Genomic DNA, 21,455 nt, shown 5'->3' on the forward strand with positions numbered 1-21,455 from the left:
ATATTTAAATAAAAACTAAACTTAATATTTATCAAGGAAGCTAAAATGGTAAAAGCATCTAATTTGCTATTGTTTAAAAATAATAAAATACTTCATTTTGATCCGACGCAATATAGATAAATACATTAACATTTGAATTTAATTAAGCAAGGAGCATAGTAACATAACCGGATCAGTATCCCAAAGTTAGGTGTAGTTTTTCTTCTCCAATCTCAACGAGCGAGAGAAGTATAGAAAAAGGGAGTTGAAAAAGAAGAAGATGGGAAACTAAAAAACATCACATTTTTATTTTAGATTGTATGAATAAAAAAAATTTAATCCATATTTTTATCGATAAGAGGAGAAAGCGTTACTAACGAAGAAGAAATGAACATGATGAGAAAAGAGTATGATTGAGAGATAGTGAAGAGGAATATATTAGATCTTATAAATTAGCATATATAATTAAAAATAAATTTAAAATATTAAAAAATGAGCCCTTTTATGACTCTATTTGTTGGAATTATAATAGTCTTTGTGAAATCTAACTTTTGACAGAAAATGAGATGACGTAAATTTTTTATCATGTTAAATCTATTCTTTTCTATTTTCTTAAAAATAATAGATGTCAATCAAAATTGGAAAGCAGAGTCAGCAGACCATGACATAGAAATAACTCGAACAAAAGAGAGTAAAGGCTCTACCCATAAGAACCCACGCAGGAAGAGGAGCCGCATCAAACGACAAGCCGTTTGTGGAGCTCATGAGTCATGAGTATGTCGTATTCTCGCATCCGTTGCAAGCTTGCGACCAAGTGACCATTGTTAACTGGCCACGAGCGCACTATCTTTTAAATTAATAAAGATATATCTATATTTTTTTAACTCAATCCACCAATCCGTCCTCAGCAGTCAACACAAGAAGATGATGCCGAATCTAGCGCGGCAAATCGCATTCCGTCTCATCCCAACAGATCTGGATTTCCGCTCCTTGATCCTCCCACCTGGACCGCCGAGGTGAAGCCCCCGTTCCAGCGTTAGCCGAATCCGAGCGTGGCCACTGCGGCGGTGGCACTGCAGGGCAAGCCGAATCCACCGTCTCCCTTCGTCATCGCCCTCTAATGACGGTTTCTCGACCTCTTTTGGTTCCCGGTTCTGCGTCCATCGCTCGCGCAGCTCAAAGATCCGTCTGTGGAGCCTCACCGTTCCGCAAGCTACCACCGTTTTCTTTCCCTCTCACATCCGCTTCCAGGTACTCGTGTTCTCTTCTGGTAGAAATGGATGGTATACGACATTTTGCTTACTGATCTGCCACAGACATTGAGGTAGGTTTTTAGGTGCCTTATCTGCCCTCTTTGCTGTGAGTTATTATTGCCTATTAGGGATTTGGAAAGGAATGGAGGAGTGGAATTGATGGGAGGTGAAGCCTTAGGAGTCCCTTAGTCCGACAAAGACTAAGGACACTCCAACTAGTAAAACCCTTCCTCCTCCTGCCTGGTCGGAAGGGCAGGTCGGTAAGGCAGTCGGACTTGCAAGGAAACTGAAATGCCTTTGATTGGGCTCACAAAGCACAAGGCGATAGTGTTAAAATGTCTTTGGTCATAGTAATTTTGAGACAAAACATTGATTCCATAGTATAGCCAGTACTTACTATGTTTCTATGTTTCTGGCAATCTCATGCCTATAAATATATTGATATATAGGTATGTTACCGCTAAACAAATTCACCATGCAAATCCATTTGATATGTTACCAAGTGTCTATAGGGGTCTCATGTAAAAAAATAATAGTTCGGTGCACAAAACTCCCACCAATACAGGGTCCCGAGAAAGGGTCAAACCATATTGAGTCTATTGTATGCAATTTTACTTTGCATTACGAGAGGTTGTTTCTGTGACGTTAACTTGTGATCACAAGGTCACATAACAACAATTTTATCGTTATATCAAAGCTCCCTGTAGGGGTCTCATGTAGATAGGTAAAATTGTTCTTTAAACTTGAAATTACTTCACAAGAGAAGAATAAATATGTTATAATGCTTGCGGGTTTCTTGTAAAAGTGGTGTGAATACTAAATACACTTTGGTTGGTGTGTTGCTAGTTTTATGAAAGATGAGCAAGCAATCGACAAATGACCTATCACTCTCGGTAAGTGGGAATATATATCACATGGTTGATTCGATCAATGACCAATAACAAACAACAACAACCAAGCCTTATCTTATTAGGCGGGGTCGGCTATATAAATCTCTCAGATTAAATCTATCTACAGTGGAAACTAGCTAAGAAATGAGAAAGGTTCTCAAGTTGATGTTCCTTCAAGTGGATCAAGTTAATACTAGTATAAGTTCTATGAGTGAGTGATGTTAATAGGCGTAAATACACTTATGGTTGGTTTGTAATTGAAATATCAAAAAATATTGGCTTGCTTACCATTTGCATGCTGAGGATTAGATAACAGTTAATCAAGTAGTAGTTAGAGTTTCTGTGTTACATACACATTTGAGCTCATGTATATCCACTAGATAATTATTGTCTCAAAACAAATCTATCAATATTTATCACTCTGTTTCTCAGAAGGTTTACTTTTTCTGAAACAGGATTCAGCAGAAAGTTTCCCAACAGTTCTTTCTCTGCAAAGCAAGAACCTGTAAGCTATTTAGACTAAATTTTCAATGCTTGTTGTAATAAGATTATCAGCAACTCTAAACATGATAGCTCAACTATTAAGGCAACAGTAAAGTTCTGTTCTGTTGCAGATGAATCTGAAATAGCTCTTGACCATGACTTATCCACAATTCCCTCAAGTTTATTAACTGCTGAAAGAGAGGAGGCAAAAGCTGTACTAACATTGTTTCTGAGAAAACAAGGGTTGAGCAACACGGTATCAGCAAGAATTATCAACAAATCAGATCGTTTTATTGACCACCTTATCTTGAAACTTCAATCTATCTATAAATCTCGGTACCTAGTAGGTTCGATCAAAGAGATATTTATTCTCTTCATTCTAAAATATTCTCAAAGTATCTGCAACTGAATCCGACTGATCTATCATGTTTATCTTACAGGGAGAGAACTTACAACCCTTGAAATCAGAGATGCACTCATTCCATACCTTGAATGGCTCCACAAAGAATATGGAGACTTGTTGATAGATTTTGTCGGGAACTTCCCAGATCCTCCAGGTGCAGAACCATCTGCTTCAACTGTTCCCAAAAATTGTGCTAATTCTGATTCCAAGATAGAAAGAGCCATAGCCCGCGTAAGTCAACTGAACTCGGATGGTCATCTTCCTGACAATGTTCTGTACCTTGTGAACCTTGGAGTGAAACTTGAACAGATTAAGGATATAATACGTAAATTCCCAGCCTTTGCTTATTATAGTTTGGACCGGAAAATCAAACCTGTAGTAGAGTTTCTTCTGGAGCTTGGCGTTCCTCAACCCGATATCCCCACTATTCTCATCAAAAGACCTCAGTTGTGTGGTATAAGCATGTCAGAGAATCTGAAGCCTATGATGACTTATCTAGAGAACTTTGGTGTAGACAAGAACAAGTGGGGCAAGGTTATATATAGATTCCCAGCGTTGCTTACCTACAGCAGACAGAAGGTGAAGACAACTGTGGATTACCTTTCCGAGCTGGGTGTTTCAGAGCAGAATATAGGGAAAATTTTGACACGCTGCCCGCATATCATAAGTTATAGCGTGGAAGATAAGCTCAAGCCTACGGCTGATTATCTCGAATCAATTGGTATCAATGTTGCCTCTGTTGTACACAAATGTCCCCAGACATTTGGACTAAGTGTCGAGGCTAATCTGAAGCCGATCACAGTATTTTTCCTTCAGAGGGGTTACAGCAAAGGAGAAGTTAGTACCATGGTCAATAGATATGGAGCCCTTTATACTTTCAGCCTAGCTGGTAACTTGATACCCAAATGGAACTACTTCTTAACAATGGATTATCCAAAATCAGAGCTTGTCAAATTTCCTCACTACTTTGGCTATAGTTTGGAGGAGAGGATTAAACCGAGATATAGTCGGGTAAGGGATTATGGGGTCAAGCTTGTACTCAACCAGGTGTTGTCTGTCTCAGATAGCCAGTTTGAAAAGGTGCTGGCAAAGAAATTAGATAAACTTGTAGATGCCCGCTTTTCTCGGGGAGTGATGTTATAAGCTCCTCGAACTAAACATGAACTTTGGACAGAGCTTTGGAGCAAGTACACATGTTTCATGTCTCTTTGGCCATGCTTCACAGGTATATTTTTGGCTCCTCAGACAGGTGGGTGCAACATCTTGTAACCTAGTTCTGTATATGATGAAAACTTTATATTTAGTCCATCACTTTAGAAGTTTAGCAAAGTATATAAATGTGAAATAATTCGCAATTGTTCTTGTATTCTGGCATAACGACATGACCAGTAAGATCTCTTATATATTGCAAAAAGCATCAGCAATCCCAGATACATTTGTAAGATGTGCTTCAATGATATAACCATTCATAACTTCTTCTCCTAGAAAAATTATTGAGGTAACACCGAATCTGAGACGGCTAATTTGGTCTCACGGAAATTTTCAACGGTTGCTAAGGTGAATCAGGAAGTGCTTGTGGTTGGCAGCTCAAGAATCTAGTATCTTGTTGTTGACGTCCTTTTGTTGGGGATTAAACCACAGATGCTTGAGTAATAACTCGACGTCATTCCGCTGCATCGCAATTCGGCGCCCTTCTTCTCCTATAGGACTTATAAGTAGAGCACTGCAAGGATGTAGATGCTGGAAGGCTTAGTATTGAAGCTGAAATTGAAACCCTATTAAATTCTTCTCAATATTTTTTATGTGATATTTTTTATTTGTGGTAAAGATGATAACGCTTATTGCAGATGGCCAAGTATCGTTGCCCCTCAACTAGATATAGGAAGATAAATTATAGGGAGCTTGGGCCAATAATAATAGCACAGATAGGGGTGAGGTAAATTATGTGATATTTTTTATGAGATTAGAAAAAGTTGTATGAGATAATTGAGAAACTAAGCATTAAAATGGTGCTAAAACTGCTCATATAGCATGATCTGGTGTCACCAAGTCCATAACTCGATGACTTAAGGAAAAAATTGATAAACCCAGGTTTTATTTGGAGAAATTCTTTTTTGTAAATTTGTCATAGTTAGGGATTGAACTCTGGATACTTGGGTGACAAGTTAGATGTGTTAGTATTAGCCCTATTATCAATTATGAGATAATTGATAAGGGTATTTTTATATCATATTTCACTTACTAATAAAAGACAAAGTTGGTTATTATATTTACTTCAGTTCAGTGTCGAACGAATAAGTATAATAATGTCCTAGGATAGTAAGTTCTAGTCTACAACATATCAATTGGTTGAATTAATAGTGGGATGTTATGGATATATAAAATACTACTCTTAACTATTTCTAGTCAAATATTAATATACAAAGACAATATTAATGCGTTGAAACTAGTATGTAGGTTAACGGATGACTTAATCTCACAAGTCATGGATATGAGATATCAAATTGACATATGGGTATGTATTAGAGAATATGTACTGAATAACCCGTCATTCTTATGCGACTATTAATATGAATAGTCCTTAGATCTGAAGTCACTACGATTCCCTTCATAAGGAGTTGTGTACTTTGGTATCGTCAAATGTCACCTGTAACAGAGTGGACTATAAAGTCGATCATTGGGTATGCAATGAGTTATGCGGAGAGATGTGAGTGATGTAGATGAGATTTATCCCTTCCATATGACGGAAGTGATATCTGTGGGCTCATTGATTAGTAGGACACAAGAATGCATGATCATGCTCAAATGAGTCAATATGAGATATTGAGCTTATTTGTTTTGAGTGTGTCTACTTGGAGATCAAGAAACACAAAGATTGATAAGAGGATGGCACGGTCTATGTCTCATTGATCAATCTAGATATCAAGGATAGAGGGACTGAGTCATATAAGATAATAGCCACAGACAACTTAGGTCGGATCTCAACATTCTCATCACTTGGGTAACAATGATGTCTTGTTAGATGTCATTCGTTGTTTATGTATCTAAAATAGTTTTAGAGACATTGTCAACGTTACGAGAACCTATTGACCCACATACAAAGAACAAGTTGATTTGGAGATAGGTTCATATGACAGATCATTGGATTAAGTCTACTTTAAATTGGACTCATTGAGTTAGACTCAATTAGATCCAACTATTGGATTGAGTCCAATTCGAATTAGATTCATTGAGTCTAGAATTGATCATGCATTAGATAAAGAGTAGTCAATTTTGAATTGCTCATGTATTGGATGTATTGGATGAAGACAAATATTAATGTCAATTAAGGCAATTTAATGAATGAGTACAAAAGGGGGTTTTTGGATTCATTTTCATGGTGAAAATTTTATTCTTGCTCTTCTTCTTCCTCTCTTCCCTCTCTTGGCCGATACCTCCTAGTGTGGTTGCTAGTACAACCTTAGATGATTTTTCTTCTCCACTTCTTGATTTTGTGAGACGGACGGAAGACTTGTTTGTGTGGATACCGAAAAAAGCACAAATGTTTGATCGTGCTGATATCCTAGCTGTCAGGAGTTCATGTTCACGCACCAAAGATATAACTCCCTTTAACAAATACTTAGTATATGATTTTCCTTCACATGGATCTTCTGGAAATGAATTTATTTTTTCGCTACGCTTTCTGTGTGTTTAGTGCTACAGTTTCTTACAGGATGTCATGTCGTTGTACCATAGCCCTGAGAGTACTTAAAAATGGGAGAAGATGGTATGAGATAATTAAGTTCAATTAGTCATCATGTGCACACATTGCATGTGCAATATAATACATGAATACGTGTAATTAGTGCCTCAGATCTATAAATTGAACTTGTAAGGGTGCGTCAAACCTACAATAGTACAACTCAAGGGTGACGTTCGAAAACCCCAGCAACAAGCTATCGTAACGGACTTTCCTTTATAAAAAATTAATTTAATTTTTTATATCAGATATTAAATTGATAAGAACAAGTAATATACTTGATCTTAGGCAAAAGACCGAGAAAGGTATGATTTTTAACGTCGCCGGCTCAATGTATTTATAGAAGCTTATTCGCTTACGGTATGACCAATTCTAAAATGCGAAATTAAAGAGAACTATGACAGTAAATATTTTTCTATATAAAAAAGATATTAACATAATTTTATTTTGATTTCATCACAAATTAGTTAGTAAAGGTTCATAGTTTTTAATAAAAGAGTAAAATTATATGTTTTTAAAAATATTATATAAAATTCCAAATTATATATATATATATATATATATATATATATTGAAAAAAATAAAAAATAAACAATATAATAATTTTGATCAAAATTAGTATATGATACTTTTGCTCTAATTTTAAATTTGAAAATATAGATGCATCCTAGGAGGTTATTAGGTTATTAAAGTTCATCTATGTTTTTAAATTGATTATAATTGTATTATTTTTCTATTTAAAATTTAAATTTGAATATACAGATACTGTGTAAGCGGATATTAAAGTTCAAATACGATTTCCAACCTCATCAAAATTCCACAATTATTTTTGAGTTACTTTTAAATGGTCGAACTTCGATAACATGCACTTAATCGAGTCGCATACATTTAAATATTGAGTTTTAACTTTGATAAATTAATGGATAAGATTTTATTGGGCTGATGATTCCCAAAATTAATCTATATAAATGAGATAGTGTCAACTAAAAAAATTTAAAATAAAAAATAAGCATATAATAATTTTAGCTTAGTTTTTCACTTACGATGGAACTCTAATATTTTTTAAAGCTCATTCTATATATTCAAACTTGAATTTTATGTTTTTGTAAAATATAGTTATATATTCAAATTTATACTATTTTTAATAGTTTTTAAATTTATATATTTTTAAAATTTATTATATTTTCCATTTTAAATTTTTATTTTATTAGTTGACATCAAGTACTGTTCTGATCACACTTAAATTTCTCACTGCTATCAGGGTAAATCGTAAAGTGCTCACAGTGTGCCACCTATCAGCCTTACTTTTTTAGGTCATCCAATTAGAATTGTCAAACGGATCAATCCACGATGGGGTGGACCAACCCATCAAAAATCCAACATCTGGTGGGACGGACTAACCCACCATCCTGGCGGATTGTAAAATCTTCAACCCGACTTAATTCAAGACGGATTATGAATTAGACAAATCAATCAGTAATCCGCAACCCACAAATCTATAAAAAAATAAAAAAACAATTGATCAATGAAAATTGATCAATCTTAATAGATAAGCTTACTGAGTCTGAGTGCTTGAGTTTTGCGACACTTATCAGGAGTCCAAAATATGGTTGAAGGCACAATCTTGGCTGGTCCATAGGTGTAGCCAGGTCCTGGCCCGAGCTAGGTGAAGTCCTTGCCTTGGGCAGCTTAACAGTCTTGTTAGATGTGGCAAACTGCCATTGCCAAGACATGGAATGCTGAAACTGCGACGACAGGGTCTTGGTTGTAGGATGTAGCCACTCCTCCCTTGCAGTAGTTAGCAATCTGCTAGTTGTAAAGGGTCCTTGGGAGTAGGTCCACCACGGTCGGAGTTCACTTACAGTAGTGAGGGATATTTCCCTTGAACTTGGTGCAGTCTCCTTGGTATGTGCCTATGGTCGGAGCACCCATCACATACTACTGCTTTACTTAATTTTACTTCTTATTGATGTTTCAATTTATTTTTAGTTTATTTAGAAACCTGAATTGCAAAAAGGACTAGATTTATGCTAACCAACCATCTGGAGTCTACTAATTAGCGATCAAGATAAACAAAAATTATGAAGATGAAAAACACCAAATCACATGTTTCCAAATTCCAAATTCCAAATTTCCATGGCAGACTACATATTCAAAACCCAGATTCTACACTCTTCAATGAGTACAAGACTTAGACTATGACACATATTAATTAAAAGTTAAGACTTAAGATATTACATAGCAATAACTAAAGTTCCAAACACACCATGACACCAGTCACTATACAGTAATTAAAAACATAAAATAAAATTAAAATGAAAAGTTCAATAACTCTAATATTCTCTGAATGGAAGAACCTAAACAAATAATACAATATTTTTCATCCACATTAAAATCTTATGATCCTCCTTTATCTCCTTTTTGTATCGCTATCCTCTTCTAAAGTATTTGATTCTTATTTAGATAATGATATTTTGATATTTACATTGTTTTCGTTATCTTTATTTGCATATAAAATATACAAAGATGAAGATAGTTTAAAAAAAACAATAAACTAATATATTAACTAAGTCAAGAACATAATTAAAATAAAAAAAATTACCAATAGTATAACCATGTAACCAATTGCGAGTGCAAATAAGAGCTTGCTCTTTTTCATGAAGGGTGCAACTTCTATACTTGGTAAGCACGCAAGCACCAATAGTAAAAGTTTATTCTGATGCAAATGTAGTTATAGGAATAGCTAAAACATCACATGTCATTAGTGCAAGAGTTGGATACCAATACTTTTGATTCTTCCAATGCTCCAAAATATTCAAATATTGATAATATACAAATTCAAGTTTTGGCTCCTCCAAATAGAGATCTAATTGAGATTTTCCAACACATGTAATTGTTTGGCTCTCATATGCCATCATTTCCTACATTAATTGGAATAATAGTGACAAAAAAAATAGAGAATATAACAAAAAAATATTAGAGTACTTACATCACCAATTCTTTTGTTCTTTCCTTTAACTCCAATACTTTGCGAAAGTGTATATGTGATAGAAGATTATGGTTGTGAAGAACTTGTCTGGTTAGTATTAGAATACTGGTCAATAAGCTTATACAATTTTGGCTTCACAAGATCCATCTTTTTTTTACATTTAAGAGAATCACTTTCAACCTTTGAATAAAAAAATTCCAACATTGAAAGCTTTATTGTGGGTTAAGAATAGCTCCAAATGCAAGCACCATACTATATTGAGGCCAACACTTGTCAAACTTCTCCATCATTCTTTTACATATACAACTCATCACCTCATCTTCATTAATAAGTTTTCCTTTAACAAAACTTCAATCTTCCAGATTTGCATAAAATACAAATTTGATGTAGGATAAGAAGAACCAGAGATCAAATTAGTAGTGTCATAAAATATCTCAAGGAACTCACATATTTTCTCTCCTCTTTTCCACTCTTCACTTGAAGGACAATATTTATAATTATTGTCAGTGAATTGAAGAGAAGCAAAAGTTTTTTTATATTTGATGGCACTATCCAATATTAAATATGTTGAATTCCAACGAGTAGACACATCTAGTCGTAAGCCAATACTAGTATCATTGTTATCAACTGCTTGTACACATTCTCCAAACTTCTTCATCCTAGCCTGTGAACCTTTAACATACTTGACTGACTCTCTAATTTTATTCAAAGCACAGTAGTCACTTTCAAACCTTCTTGGACAATAAGATTCAATATATGAGCAGAACAATGAACATGAAAAAATTGACTGTCACACAATAAACTATCATGTAAAGAGAGTTGCTCTTTCAAATGTACTTGCATGTTATCATTACTAGATACACTATCCAATATCAAAGAGAAAGTCTTTTTGTCAATTCCCCCCATTCATTCAAATATTCAATAATTTTACAATTAATTCAACTCCTAAGTGTGGAGGGGGCATATGAGAAAACTAAGTATTTTTCTATTTAATTTCCAGTCGTTATCAACAAAATGGACAGTCTAGCAAATATACCCCTCACTAGTGCACGTCGTCCACAAATCTGAAGTCAAACAAACTCTATTCTGAATCGTAGTTAAAATACACTTAAGCTTCTCTTTTTTCTTTCAAGTAGATTCAGTTAAACAAGAGTATTTCTAGAAATGAAAGCAACATCAGGATTTGTACTTCATCCAAACTCTAATACCATCATACTCAACAAATGAAAATGGTAAATCATGTCTGATGATTACACAAGCCAGTAGCTCACGTGAAAATTTTTGATTTATTTTCTTAGACCTCATCTTCCCATCTTGATCAAGAATCATTTGCCCTACATCATGGAACTTTAATTTGTCATAAATTTTAAGATGACGCCACAATATAGAAGTTTCATATTGTTTACCCTCACACTTACACTATTTTTACATCCAATATATTCAATTTTATCTATACTATCAATCCCTTTGATTTCTTAAAATGCATCAAAATATCATAAGTTTCTTTAAACCTTTTAATTAGCCTATTGTCATCATGCTTAGCACTTTCCAATTCATCATTTAAAATAATAGTTTTCTTTTGAGAACTAGAGTCCATTTCAAAATCAATCTGAAATACAATAAATAAATAAATTTAATTTCTAATAAAATCAATCAAACAAGAACTCTAGATGCCAATAGAAAAATAACCTAAATTTATTTTTTATGTTAGCCCTATTGACTGCAGAACAAATCAATCCAAAGTCAAAACACACAAGATATGTTGAGTATCAAAAGAGAGAACTGGTAATCTAGTATTGCATAACAAATGCTAAACATTAGGGAGTAGCCGAGTAGGGACTGCGAAACTAGTGGGAAATAGAAAGAAATTAGGAAAGGAAGCCAAAAATCCTACCTCAAACAAAACTTGGAGACTGCTGAACTTATGGGATTCGAGTTGGGAGATTAGCGATTGCTGAATTAGTGGATTCAAGCTTATCATCTATCGGAGTTGGACTGCCATCTTTCAGTTTGTTTGCACTCTGTGTCTTTGCAGGTTTCATGTGGCTACAAGGAGGCACTGAGGCAGACACGCGTGAGGCAGAATGTCGTTTTGTTTCACGACCATGGGGAGACACTAGCTAGCGGCCGTTGATGAGGCAGGCCATAGGTGCGTGCAAGCTTGCGAGGCTACGACTTTGGGAGCGTGAGTTAGGCAGTGTCGCGATGAACAAAGGCGAAGCGTCAAGTGATCGATGGGAATTGGGAAAATAGGAATAGGATTTTAAGTTTTAAGTACTATTATGTTTTATAATTATCACTATAGTAAATTAGTAATAGGGGAAGAGAGTTAGAGAGAGAATGTATTATCTCAGGCTTCTCAGTAGTTGAATTCTCACCATTAATTGATATTTATTATTGTATTTATAAGTTCTAATATATTTAGAAATATTCATTGATATTTTTGTCAAGCCCGCGGGCCAACCCGCGCCCGCCGCGTGTTAGCCCGCCTGGACCCGTAACCCGCACGGGCTAACCTATTTAGGCCCGCCAGATGATGGGTAGATAAATTTTCAACCCAGCCCACTTAAATTATTTGATGGAGTGAGGTCAACCTGGTAGATCCAACCTAATTTGACAGCTCTACATCCAACTGTTAAAGAAAATTCATCTGTTAATTCGTTGATGTTTAAACTTGATACTTATATACTTTGAAAAACTAAGTGTTGGTGCAACATCCCTCAGGTCAAGGTTGACCTGGGTGACCAAGCTGAGTCTTGGTTTGAGTTTAGATGTTTGACAATAAGAAATTGATTGAAGAAGAGTCAAGTAGGTCAAGGTTGACCGGATACTTGACAGGGAAGTCCTGGTGAGTGAAGCCAGGCAGAAGGAAAACCCTAGTGAGTGAAGCTAGGTGAAAGTCCTGGTGAGTAAAGCCAGGTGAAAGTCATAGTGAGTGAAGCTAGGCAGATTGGAAATCCTGGTGAGTGAAGCCAGGTGAAAGTCCTAGTGAGTGAAGCTAGGCAGAAGGAAATCCTGGTGAGTGAAGCCAGGTGAAAGTCCTGGTGAGTGAAGCCAGGCAAGGGAAAATCCAGATGGATCAAGGATGATCAGACATCTGGTGGAAGTCCAAGTAGGACAAGAGAGTGACCGGATACTTGGCACGACGAGTAAAGTCCAAGTGGGTCAAAGGAATTGACCAGACACTTGGTGGGAAGTCCTAGCAGGTCAAAGGAGTGACCAGATGCTAGGCATGATGTATCAACAGGTCAAGGTTGACCGGATGTTGGTTTGAGAGACTTGGGACTTGGTTTCGGGCAAAAAGGATCGATCGATGGATCGATCCAGCAAGCGACAGAGCCTCTAGATCAATCCGTGGATCGATTCAGATGTTCCAATCGATCGTGGATCGATTGACGCTATGGCGGCGCTACTGGATCGATCCGTGATCGATCCAAAGAGCACAGAGGCGCTCTGGATCGATCCGTGGATCGATCCAAAGCCTCCCTGATCGATTGGGAATATTCGAATCGATCGGGATCCGACCGTTGGCGTCGATAAAGGTCGTAGGCGTTCATTTCCTTCGGCATCTCTTCACCGTTTCATCTCAGATCTTCGCCAGCTCCTCCACAGCACTCTCAAAGCTCGTGATCGCCAGTTCTTGAAGGTTCTTGGAAGCTCTCCGAGTCAAGAGACGGATCAAAGGCAAGAAGAGAAGCTAGGGTTAGGGTTTTCTGCATTCATTGTAAGCTTTGTGCTTGTATTTTGTTTCCCTTTCCTTCTTCTAGTACCGAGAGTCTTGTAGGGCTTCTCCGCCCTCGGTAGTTACCGAAAAGGAGTGTTTCATAGTGCGTGCGTGGTGTGGATCCTTGGATTAGTCACCTCCTTTGGAGGTGGATACCAAGTAAAATCCTAGTGTTAGCGTGGTTGTATTTGTTTCTGTATTTTCCGCTGCATATTCTTGAAGAAACAATCAACGCCAAGCAACGCCGAGCAACGCCAAGCACCGAGCGAACGTGACGAGCTATTCACCCCCCCCCCTCTAGCTACTTTTGGTCCTAACAAGTGGTATCAGAGCGAGGCCGCTCTTCACCGGAATCATCGCCGGAAGGGTCAAGCATAACAAGAAAAGCTAGAGGGGTGAAGAAGTTGGAGCAAATTCTTCAAGTTCAAGATTTTATCAAGCTCAACTTCAAGATGCAATTCCAAGATGGACTTGGATTTGACACAAGGGTGACTCCACCATATTCATCTACAAGCTTCGATTCTTGGAAATCAAGAATCGAAAATTTTCTTATGATGGAGATAGAGCAATGGTTTGCTCTCATGGAAGGTTTTGAAGCTCCCACAAATTCCAAGGGCAAAGTACTCAAAAGGAGCAAGTGGAGCAAAGACCAAATCCAAAGATGTGAGGCCAATGACAAAGTGACCAAGCTTTTGGTCAATTTATTGCCAAGCAACATCTTGGAACAAATTGGAGAGTTTGAAGATGCCAAGGAGCTTTGGAGCAAATTGGCAAGAATTCATGAGATCCCCTCCACTGTATCAAGTCAAGGAGAATCCAAAGAGGGCGACTCATTGGATCAAGACCAAGAGGAGGACTCCGAGGTTGAGAGATGCTCAACCTCCGAAGAAGAAGTCCAAGAAGAAGCTTCATCTTCAAGGGAATGCAACGAAGGGAACAAGGAGGGAGCATACTCCTTGTTTCATATTCAAGATGATGAAGCCTCCACCTCTAGGATTGAGGGGGAGCAATCCTTGGTGACGCCGGATCAAGATGAAGGAGAATCCTCTACATCCGGGTCAAGAGAAGAAGAGGATGAAGAAGCTTCTACCTCCACAAGTCAAGAAAAATCAAATGGAGGGGAATCAAGGTTCGATCAAGAGGAAGCTTCCACCTCCGGATCCAAAGGAAAAGATGCCATCTCTACAAGCGAAGGTATAAACATTTCAATTAATAATAAAAATCATATTATATGCTTTGAATGTAGGGAACATGGGCACTACAAGAGCAAGTGCCCCAAATTGGCCAAGAAAAAGGGCCAAATGGCACAAAAAGGAAAGGAGAAGCTCAAGGAGACCATCCTCGGACAAGGCATTGTGCTTCTCTTGCGAATCAAAAGGGCATTTGACCTCACCCTAAGGGATGAATCATCATGGGGCTCAGGATTTTCAGCGGGAGTCCAAGGTAAAGAAGAAGGTAACATTTATTGAGCCTACCCCTTACATTATGGTGAAAAGCATGATAGTTCTAACTTTTATCATTTTAATGCAATTTACCATAAGAATAGAAAGCATGAGGGCTTTAAGGAAAAACATGTGGCCCTACATGCCAAAACTACCCAACCTAAGGTTAGGAAGGTAGATAGACACTTGGGCAATAACTCTAAAGATTTTAGATACAAGCCCAAAAACAAATATGCTCATGAATCAAATGAAAAATCTAAAACTAAGGACTTAGTGATAGAAAATCAAGTCTTGAGGTCAAGACTTGATAAAATGGAAAGGACCCTAAAAAGGATGGAAAATATCCTAAAAGGGCAAAATGAGCATAGCCTAGGTCTAGGAGCACAAAGGTCATCTAATGGCCATAGAGGTTTGGGATACAAACCAAAGGCTAAGAAGGATGTGCCCTCTTACCATAGAGTTCCATATAGTTATGGAACAAACCCTAGGTCTAGTGGTCAAGCCAAGAATACTAGGGAAGTCATCCCTAAGAGTATTTTTGCAATAAATGTGACTAAGACTTCTAAGAAGTCTAAGAAAGTCACTAACAAGGTCACAAGGGAGGCTATCCCTAGAGTTGACCTAGAAAGTGTGACCAAGGCTTCTAAGAAGCCCAACAAGGTCACTAGGAAGGTATCTAGGGAAGTTATCCCTAGTGAGTACCTAGAGCATCCAAGGAGCACCAATAGGTGTTGGGTTCCTAGGAGCATCTTCTCTACCCCATAGATGGGTTAGAGAGTGTCAACTCCGATTAGAAGGGTAGTTAACCTAACTTTGAGGAAATTGACACTCAAGGAGCATTTTCAAGGTTTTAGTTAACCTTTGAAAATGAAATGGACCTATTGATTACTCCTTGAAAGAGTAAAATGTGCCTAATGGTGGAAGAATTGAATTTAATCTTAAATGGCACATATTGGGAAATTCATAAGAACTATCAAGTTGGGATTTTGGTATGTTCTTAGGCAATTTAAGGCAATCCGGGCCTTAATTTAAAAGTGCTACTCTTGTGGAAAAATGGAATATGCCAACATTTGAGGACATGTTTACTTTCAATTGGCATACATTAAATCAAGGAAATTAGAAATGCCAATTTAGGCTTTGGCATTCTCTTGAAGCACTTTAGGGCAATCTAGGTTTAAGTTGTAAGTTTAGCTAAGTGATTAAGGATATTTAGATAGGTAATCTAGGTATATTTTATTTATGCTAAACATTGCCATGATTGCTTGCCCATCATATGTCATGACATCATGTCTATTTTTGAATTCATTGTTCTATTATGAAAACTCCAAAAATACCATGTCATGACATTCATACATCATGTAGTAATAGGATATTTTCTTTTGAAAATTATTTTCTTTTGAAGTATGCCATAACATAATCATGCATTAAGTTTAATTCCTTGTAATTAAGGACGAATGGCATTTAACAACAATTATTGACAAGTGACATCCTAGGTGGATGTCTAATATCTCTAAAATGCCTAGATAGATATGCATGATCCCTAGATTAGGGAAAAATCAAAATCCCACATCTCACAAGGACTATAAGGTGACTTGTCTGTGTTTTAGTGTACATTAAATACAAGTGAGATGTTAGGAAGATGAACAAAACTCAAGATGTTGATTTAGTGCATTCTTTTGAGTTTTAGGTTCATCAAAACACATAGTTATGTGTTTTCCCATCATTGGGAAAGCTAATGTACAAGTCATGTGCATTATGCCCAAGGAACATGATGGGATATTGGTTTTGAAAATATTTTTAAAATGTTTTTGGAAAACCTTGGTGAAGGCTATCTTTTGATAGTAATCACCATTGAATAGTTAGACACAAACTTGAAGAAAAACACTAAAGTTTTTGCAAGTTTTCAAGTTTGCGTCAATCTTTGAAAATATGATGTATTTTCATAGAAAACTATTTTTCTTTGATAGTATATGCCCTAAATAATGTCTACACGAAATTTCATGATTTCTGGATTTTTGTAGAATTTTCTAGGGTTTCTGACCGAAATGGAATTTCAGCAACTATCGAGCTCAATCGATCCATGGATCGATTGAATGCCCGAATCGATCCGTGGATCGATTGAAGCGCCTCGCGAGCCGAAGCTCGCTGGATCGATCACCGATCGATTCGAGTCCGAATCGATCGCTGGATCGATTCGAAGGTTCAATCGATTGGAACCCAACTCCAATCGATCCAAGTTGCCGATTTTGGCTTGATTTCAGCATCTTTGAACCTCTTTGAGTCTAGGTAACCATTCCAAACCCCTAAAATACATTTGTATACATACAAAGGGTGTTTTCATGTGACAACAAGGATGGATTGGTTAAGGAAGGCTTCATTGAAGTTTAGGTTGAGGCTTGTTTCAAATTTTGAGTATTTGAACCTCAAAACTTCTAAATTTGGGTTTCTAAAGGTTTAGGATTCCAAGTCATTGTTGGTGCAATGACGTAAGTCACCACCATGTCTTTAGGGGAGGGACTCTTTAAAGACATGAAAAATTACTTTTCATGAACCTTGGAAGGTGGTTAACCTTCTTTAAAGAAAATGCTCATGTATGAGCTTTTGAACTTGAAATGGGGAGTGGATATCCTCATTATTTCAAGTGGGAACTCAAGTGGTTAGATAATGCTCAAGGTTGGGTATTTGTCTACATTGAGGGAGAAGTTAAGGATAAATGAAGGGTATGGGACCTTCATTATCGTGTTGACCACAACGAGTGAAGTTGTGAACAACGATGAGCAACTCTTCAGGGGGAGAGTCGTCAACAAATGGATTTGTTGATGTGTACCCAAAATTGGGGCATGGGTTGATGTGTGCCCAAAGATGGGTTGATGTGTGCCAATAGGGGGAGAATGAAAGGACCTATGAATGGGTGTAAGTTAGGCTTTCATTACCTAGAGGGAGTGTGCCCTCGTAGGGGGAGAATGAAGAGCTTAATTTATATGTTCATTATCTAGTGGCATGAAGATTGAGGCTATAGGATTAGCCTAACTTACATGTGGTATTGTAAGTGTTATTGTGGTATTGTCAAACATCAAAAAGGGGGAGATTGTTGGTGCAACATCCCTCAGGTCAAGGTTGACCTGGGTGACCAAGCTGAGTCTTGGTTTGAGTTTTGATGATTGAAATAAGGTGAAAAGTCAAGTGAGTGAAGCTAGGTGAAAGTCCTGGTGAGTGAAGCCAGGCAGAAGGAAAACCCTAGTGAGTGAAGCTAGGTGAAAGTCCTGGTGAGTAAAGCCAGGTGAAAGTCCTAGTGAGTGAAGCTAGGCAGATTGGAAATCCTGGTGAGTGAAGCCAGGTAAAAGTCCTAGTGAGTGAAGCCAGGTGAAAGTCCTAGTGAGTGAAGCTAGGCAGAAGGAACCAGGCAGGTGAAAGTCCCGTGAGTGAAGCGCAGGAAAATCCAGATGGATCAAGGATGATCGGACATGGTGGAAGTCCAAGTAGGACAAGAGAGTGACCGGATACTTGCACGACGAGTAAAGTCCAAGTGGGTCAAAGGAATTGACCGACATGGTGGGAAGTCCTAGCAGTCAAAGGAGTGACCGATGCTGGCATGATGTATCAACAGTCAAGGTTGACCAATGTTGGTTCGAGAGGCTTGGGACTTGGTTTGGGGCAAAAACCAAGAGCTGGTTGGATCGATGCTGCTTCGCGCGATAAGCGCTCGATCGATCCGTGGATCGATCCAATGTCTCCAATCGATTGGGATCGATCCGATCGATTGGGAGCTCTGGATCGATCCGTGGATCGATCCAGCGCTTCGAGCGATAGGCGCCGGATCGATCCGTGGATCGATCCAAAGCCTCCCCGATCGATTGGGAATATTCGAATCGATCGGATCCGACCGCGCCGATAAAGGTCGTGGCGCTCATTTCTTCGCATCTCTTCACCGCTTCATCTCGGATCTTCGCCTCCTCCACAAGACTCTCAAAGCTCGTGATCGCCAGTTCTTGATCTTGGAAGCTCTCCGAGTCAAGAGACGGATCAAAGGCAAGAAGAGAAGCTAGGGTTAGGGTTTTCTGCATTCATTGTAAGCTTTGTGCTTGTATTTTGTTTCCCTTTCCTTCTTCTAGTACCGAGAGTCTTGTAGGGCTTCTCCGCCCTCGGTAGTTACCGAAAAGGAGTGTTTCATAGTGGAGGGTGCGTGCGTGGTGTGGATCCTTGGATTAGTCACCTCCTTTGGAGGTGGATACCAAGTAAAATCCTAGTGTTAGCGTGGTTGTATTTGTTTCTGTATTTTCCGCTGCATATTCTTGAAGAAACAATCAACGCCAAGCAACGCCGAGCAACGCCAAGCACCGAGCGAACGTGACGAGCTATTCACCCCCCCCCCCCCTCTAGCTACTTTTGGTCCTAACACTAAGAAGGTGTTTATATATATTATTACCCTGCACATCCATTCGATGAGCGACTCTGGGTGACTTAGAGTGAATCTGGGCGGCTGGACCACTCCTGAGCGCTCTGAGTGGTCGAAATCCACTCGGGGAACATGGAAGTGGTTTGGGCATCCATATTCACTATGAGCCGCCCATGCGTCGCTCACCGAATGAATGTACATGGTATTATATATATATATAACTCCTCCCATAACGACCAATCATGTTCGGTCCCAAGTCCGGATAAAGGAGGAGGGTTGCATTAGGTTGACAGTCAGCGTTAAAACTATGGTAAATATTTAATGAATGGATCCTAAAATATTCTGTTAATGCTAGGTTGTTCCCCAAAATGAACACGTTGCAAGGTCCGATTATAACATCTTGGCAAAGACCACTACATCTTAAGAACTCGGGTGTAGTGCTAAATATGCACGAGTTCACGTTACAGGGTCTAATAAACTTGGGTGTAATGTTAAATAGGCAAGAGTTCTCACACTATAGGTTGGATAAGAACAAATATGATAGAAAAACAAATAATCTAAGATTTTGAACATGGAATATAGGAACCCTTACTGGTAAATCAATGGAGGTAGTAGATACGATAATTCGGAGAAAAATTAGTATTTTGTGTGTATAAAAGATAAAATGGGTAGGCGAGAAGGTGAAGATGATAGAGAACTCGAGTTTTAAGTTATAGTACACTGGAAAGAGTAAAGCAAAAAATAGAGTGGGTATTATTGTAGATAGTTCATTAAAGGATACAATTGTAGGAGTAGTTAGAAAAGGGGATAAAATTATAGCCCTTAAGATAATAGTGGTGAAAGAAACTATGAACATAATTAGCGTATATGCACCGTAAGTAGAATTAGATGAAGCTACCAAATCAAGATTTCGGGATGACTTAGATGAAATATTATAAAATATTTCATCAAATAAAATGATTTTAATAGGACGTGATCTAAATGTGCATGTTGGAGTGAAAAATTAGGAATATGAGAGGGTACATGGGAGTTATGAGTTTGGAACAAGAAATGAGGAAGGGAAAATTATATTAGATTTTGCGATAACATATGACCTTATATTAGCTTATACGTTTTTTTTAGAAAAGAGAAGAATACTTAGTCACGTTCAAAAGTGAGAATAATAAATCATAAATTGACTTTCTTATGGTTAGGAAAAAGGATAGAAAGATTTGTCAAGATTGCAAAGTCATCCCTGGAGAAAGCTTGACTATCCAACATAAGTTAGTAGTGTTAGATATACGCCTCAAACATAATATTAATAGAAAGAAAATATATACACCTCTTAGAATTAAATGGTGGAAGTTAAAAAATAGGAAGCAAAATATACGATGATTCTAATACAACATAGGATAAGATGATATCAAAGTTAAAAATAATAGCTAAGAGTGTTCTCGGTGAGTTAAAGAGACATGAACCACTAGGTAAGGAATATTGGTGGTGGAATGAGAAAGTATAAGAGAAAGTGAAGGAAAAAACAAATAGCTTACAAGGAATTATATATTTGTAAGAACGAGAAAAACTTTTTTTAAAAAATACAATAGCCAAGAAAAGCTAAAAAAAAGTAGTGACTGAAGCATAGAATGAAACTTTTGAACGATTATATTAAAAATTGGATACAAAAGAAGGGGAAAGAGACATTTATAGAATAGCTAAAATAAGAGAAAGAAAAATAAGAGATCTTATCCAAATAAAATGTATTAAAGATTAATGTAATAGAGTATTAGTAAATGATGAAGAAATGAAAGAGTGGTGGAAGAGGTATTTTCATCAACTTTTTAATGAAGGTTTAGATGACCAACTTAACTTAGGCAATTTAAGTATGTTAAATGAGTATAGAAATTTTAATTTTTATCATAGAATTCAAACTTCAGAAGTAAAACAAACTTTAAATGGGATGTACAATGGAAAAATTGTTGGACCAGATGATATTCCGATAGAGGTATGTAAGTGCCTAGGGAAACAAAGTATTGAATGTCTTACAAAATTATTTAGCATGATATTGAAAATGGAAAGAAACCTGATCAATGGAGGATAAGTACTCTAGTTTCCTTGTATAAGAATAAGGGAGACGTACAAAATTGTACAAACTATAGGGGTATTAAACTAATGAGTCAT

General features: G+C 37.4%; 1 protein-coding gene and 1 pseudogene across 1 annotated transcript; one reads left to right on the top strand and one right to left on the bottom strand.

Annotated features, from left to right (window-relative positions):
- Positions 1–876: 876 nt before the first annotated feature.
- Positions 877–4,475, top strand: LOC122052305 (transcription termination factor MTERF5, chloroplastic-like). Its single transcript, XM_042613773.1, has 4 exons — positions 877–1,230; positions 2,578–2,627; positions 2,737–2,952; positions 3,046–4,475. The coding sequence occupies exons 1-4, from the start codon at positions 1,100–1,102 to the stop codon at positions 4,149–4,151; spliced, it is 1,503 nt and encodes a 500-aa protein (XP_042469707.1). The 5' UTR covers positions 877–1,099; the 3' UTR covers positions 4,152–4,475.
- A 2,404-nt stretch (positions 4,476–6,879) lies between these two features.
- Positions 6,880–7,056, bottom strand: LOC122054568 (annotated as a pseudogene).
- Positions 7,057–21,455: the final 14,399 nt, after the last annotated feature.

Source organism: Zingiber officinale, chromosome 3A (assembly GCF_018446385.1).
Source record: "Zingiber officinale cultivar Zhangliang chromosome 3A, Zo_v1.1, whole genome shotgun sequence".
Taxonomy (NCBI): domain Eukaryota; kingdom Viridiplantae; phylum Streptophyta; class Magnoliopsida; order Zingiberales; family Zingiberaceae; genus Zingiber; species Zingiber officinale.

Excerpts from the sequence above, each read along its gene's own strand:
- LOC122052305 (XM_042613773.1), top strand. The coding sequence starts at position 1,100 with ATGACGGTTTCTCGACCTCTTTTGGTTCCCGGTTCTGCGTCCATCGCT. Across the intron at positions 1,231-2,577 it reads CCTCTCACATCCGCTTCCAG|GATTCAGCAGAAAGTTTCCC; the intron begins GTACTCGTGTTC and ends TTTCTGAAACAG. Across the intron at positions 2,953-3,045 it reads TAAATCTCGGTACCTAGTAG|GGAGAGAACTTACAACCCTT; the intron begins GTTCGATCAAAG and ends TTTATCTTACAG.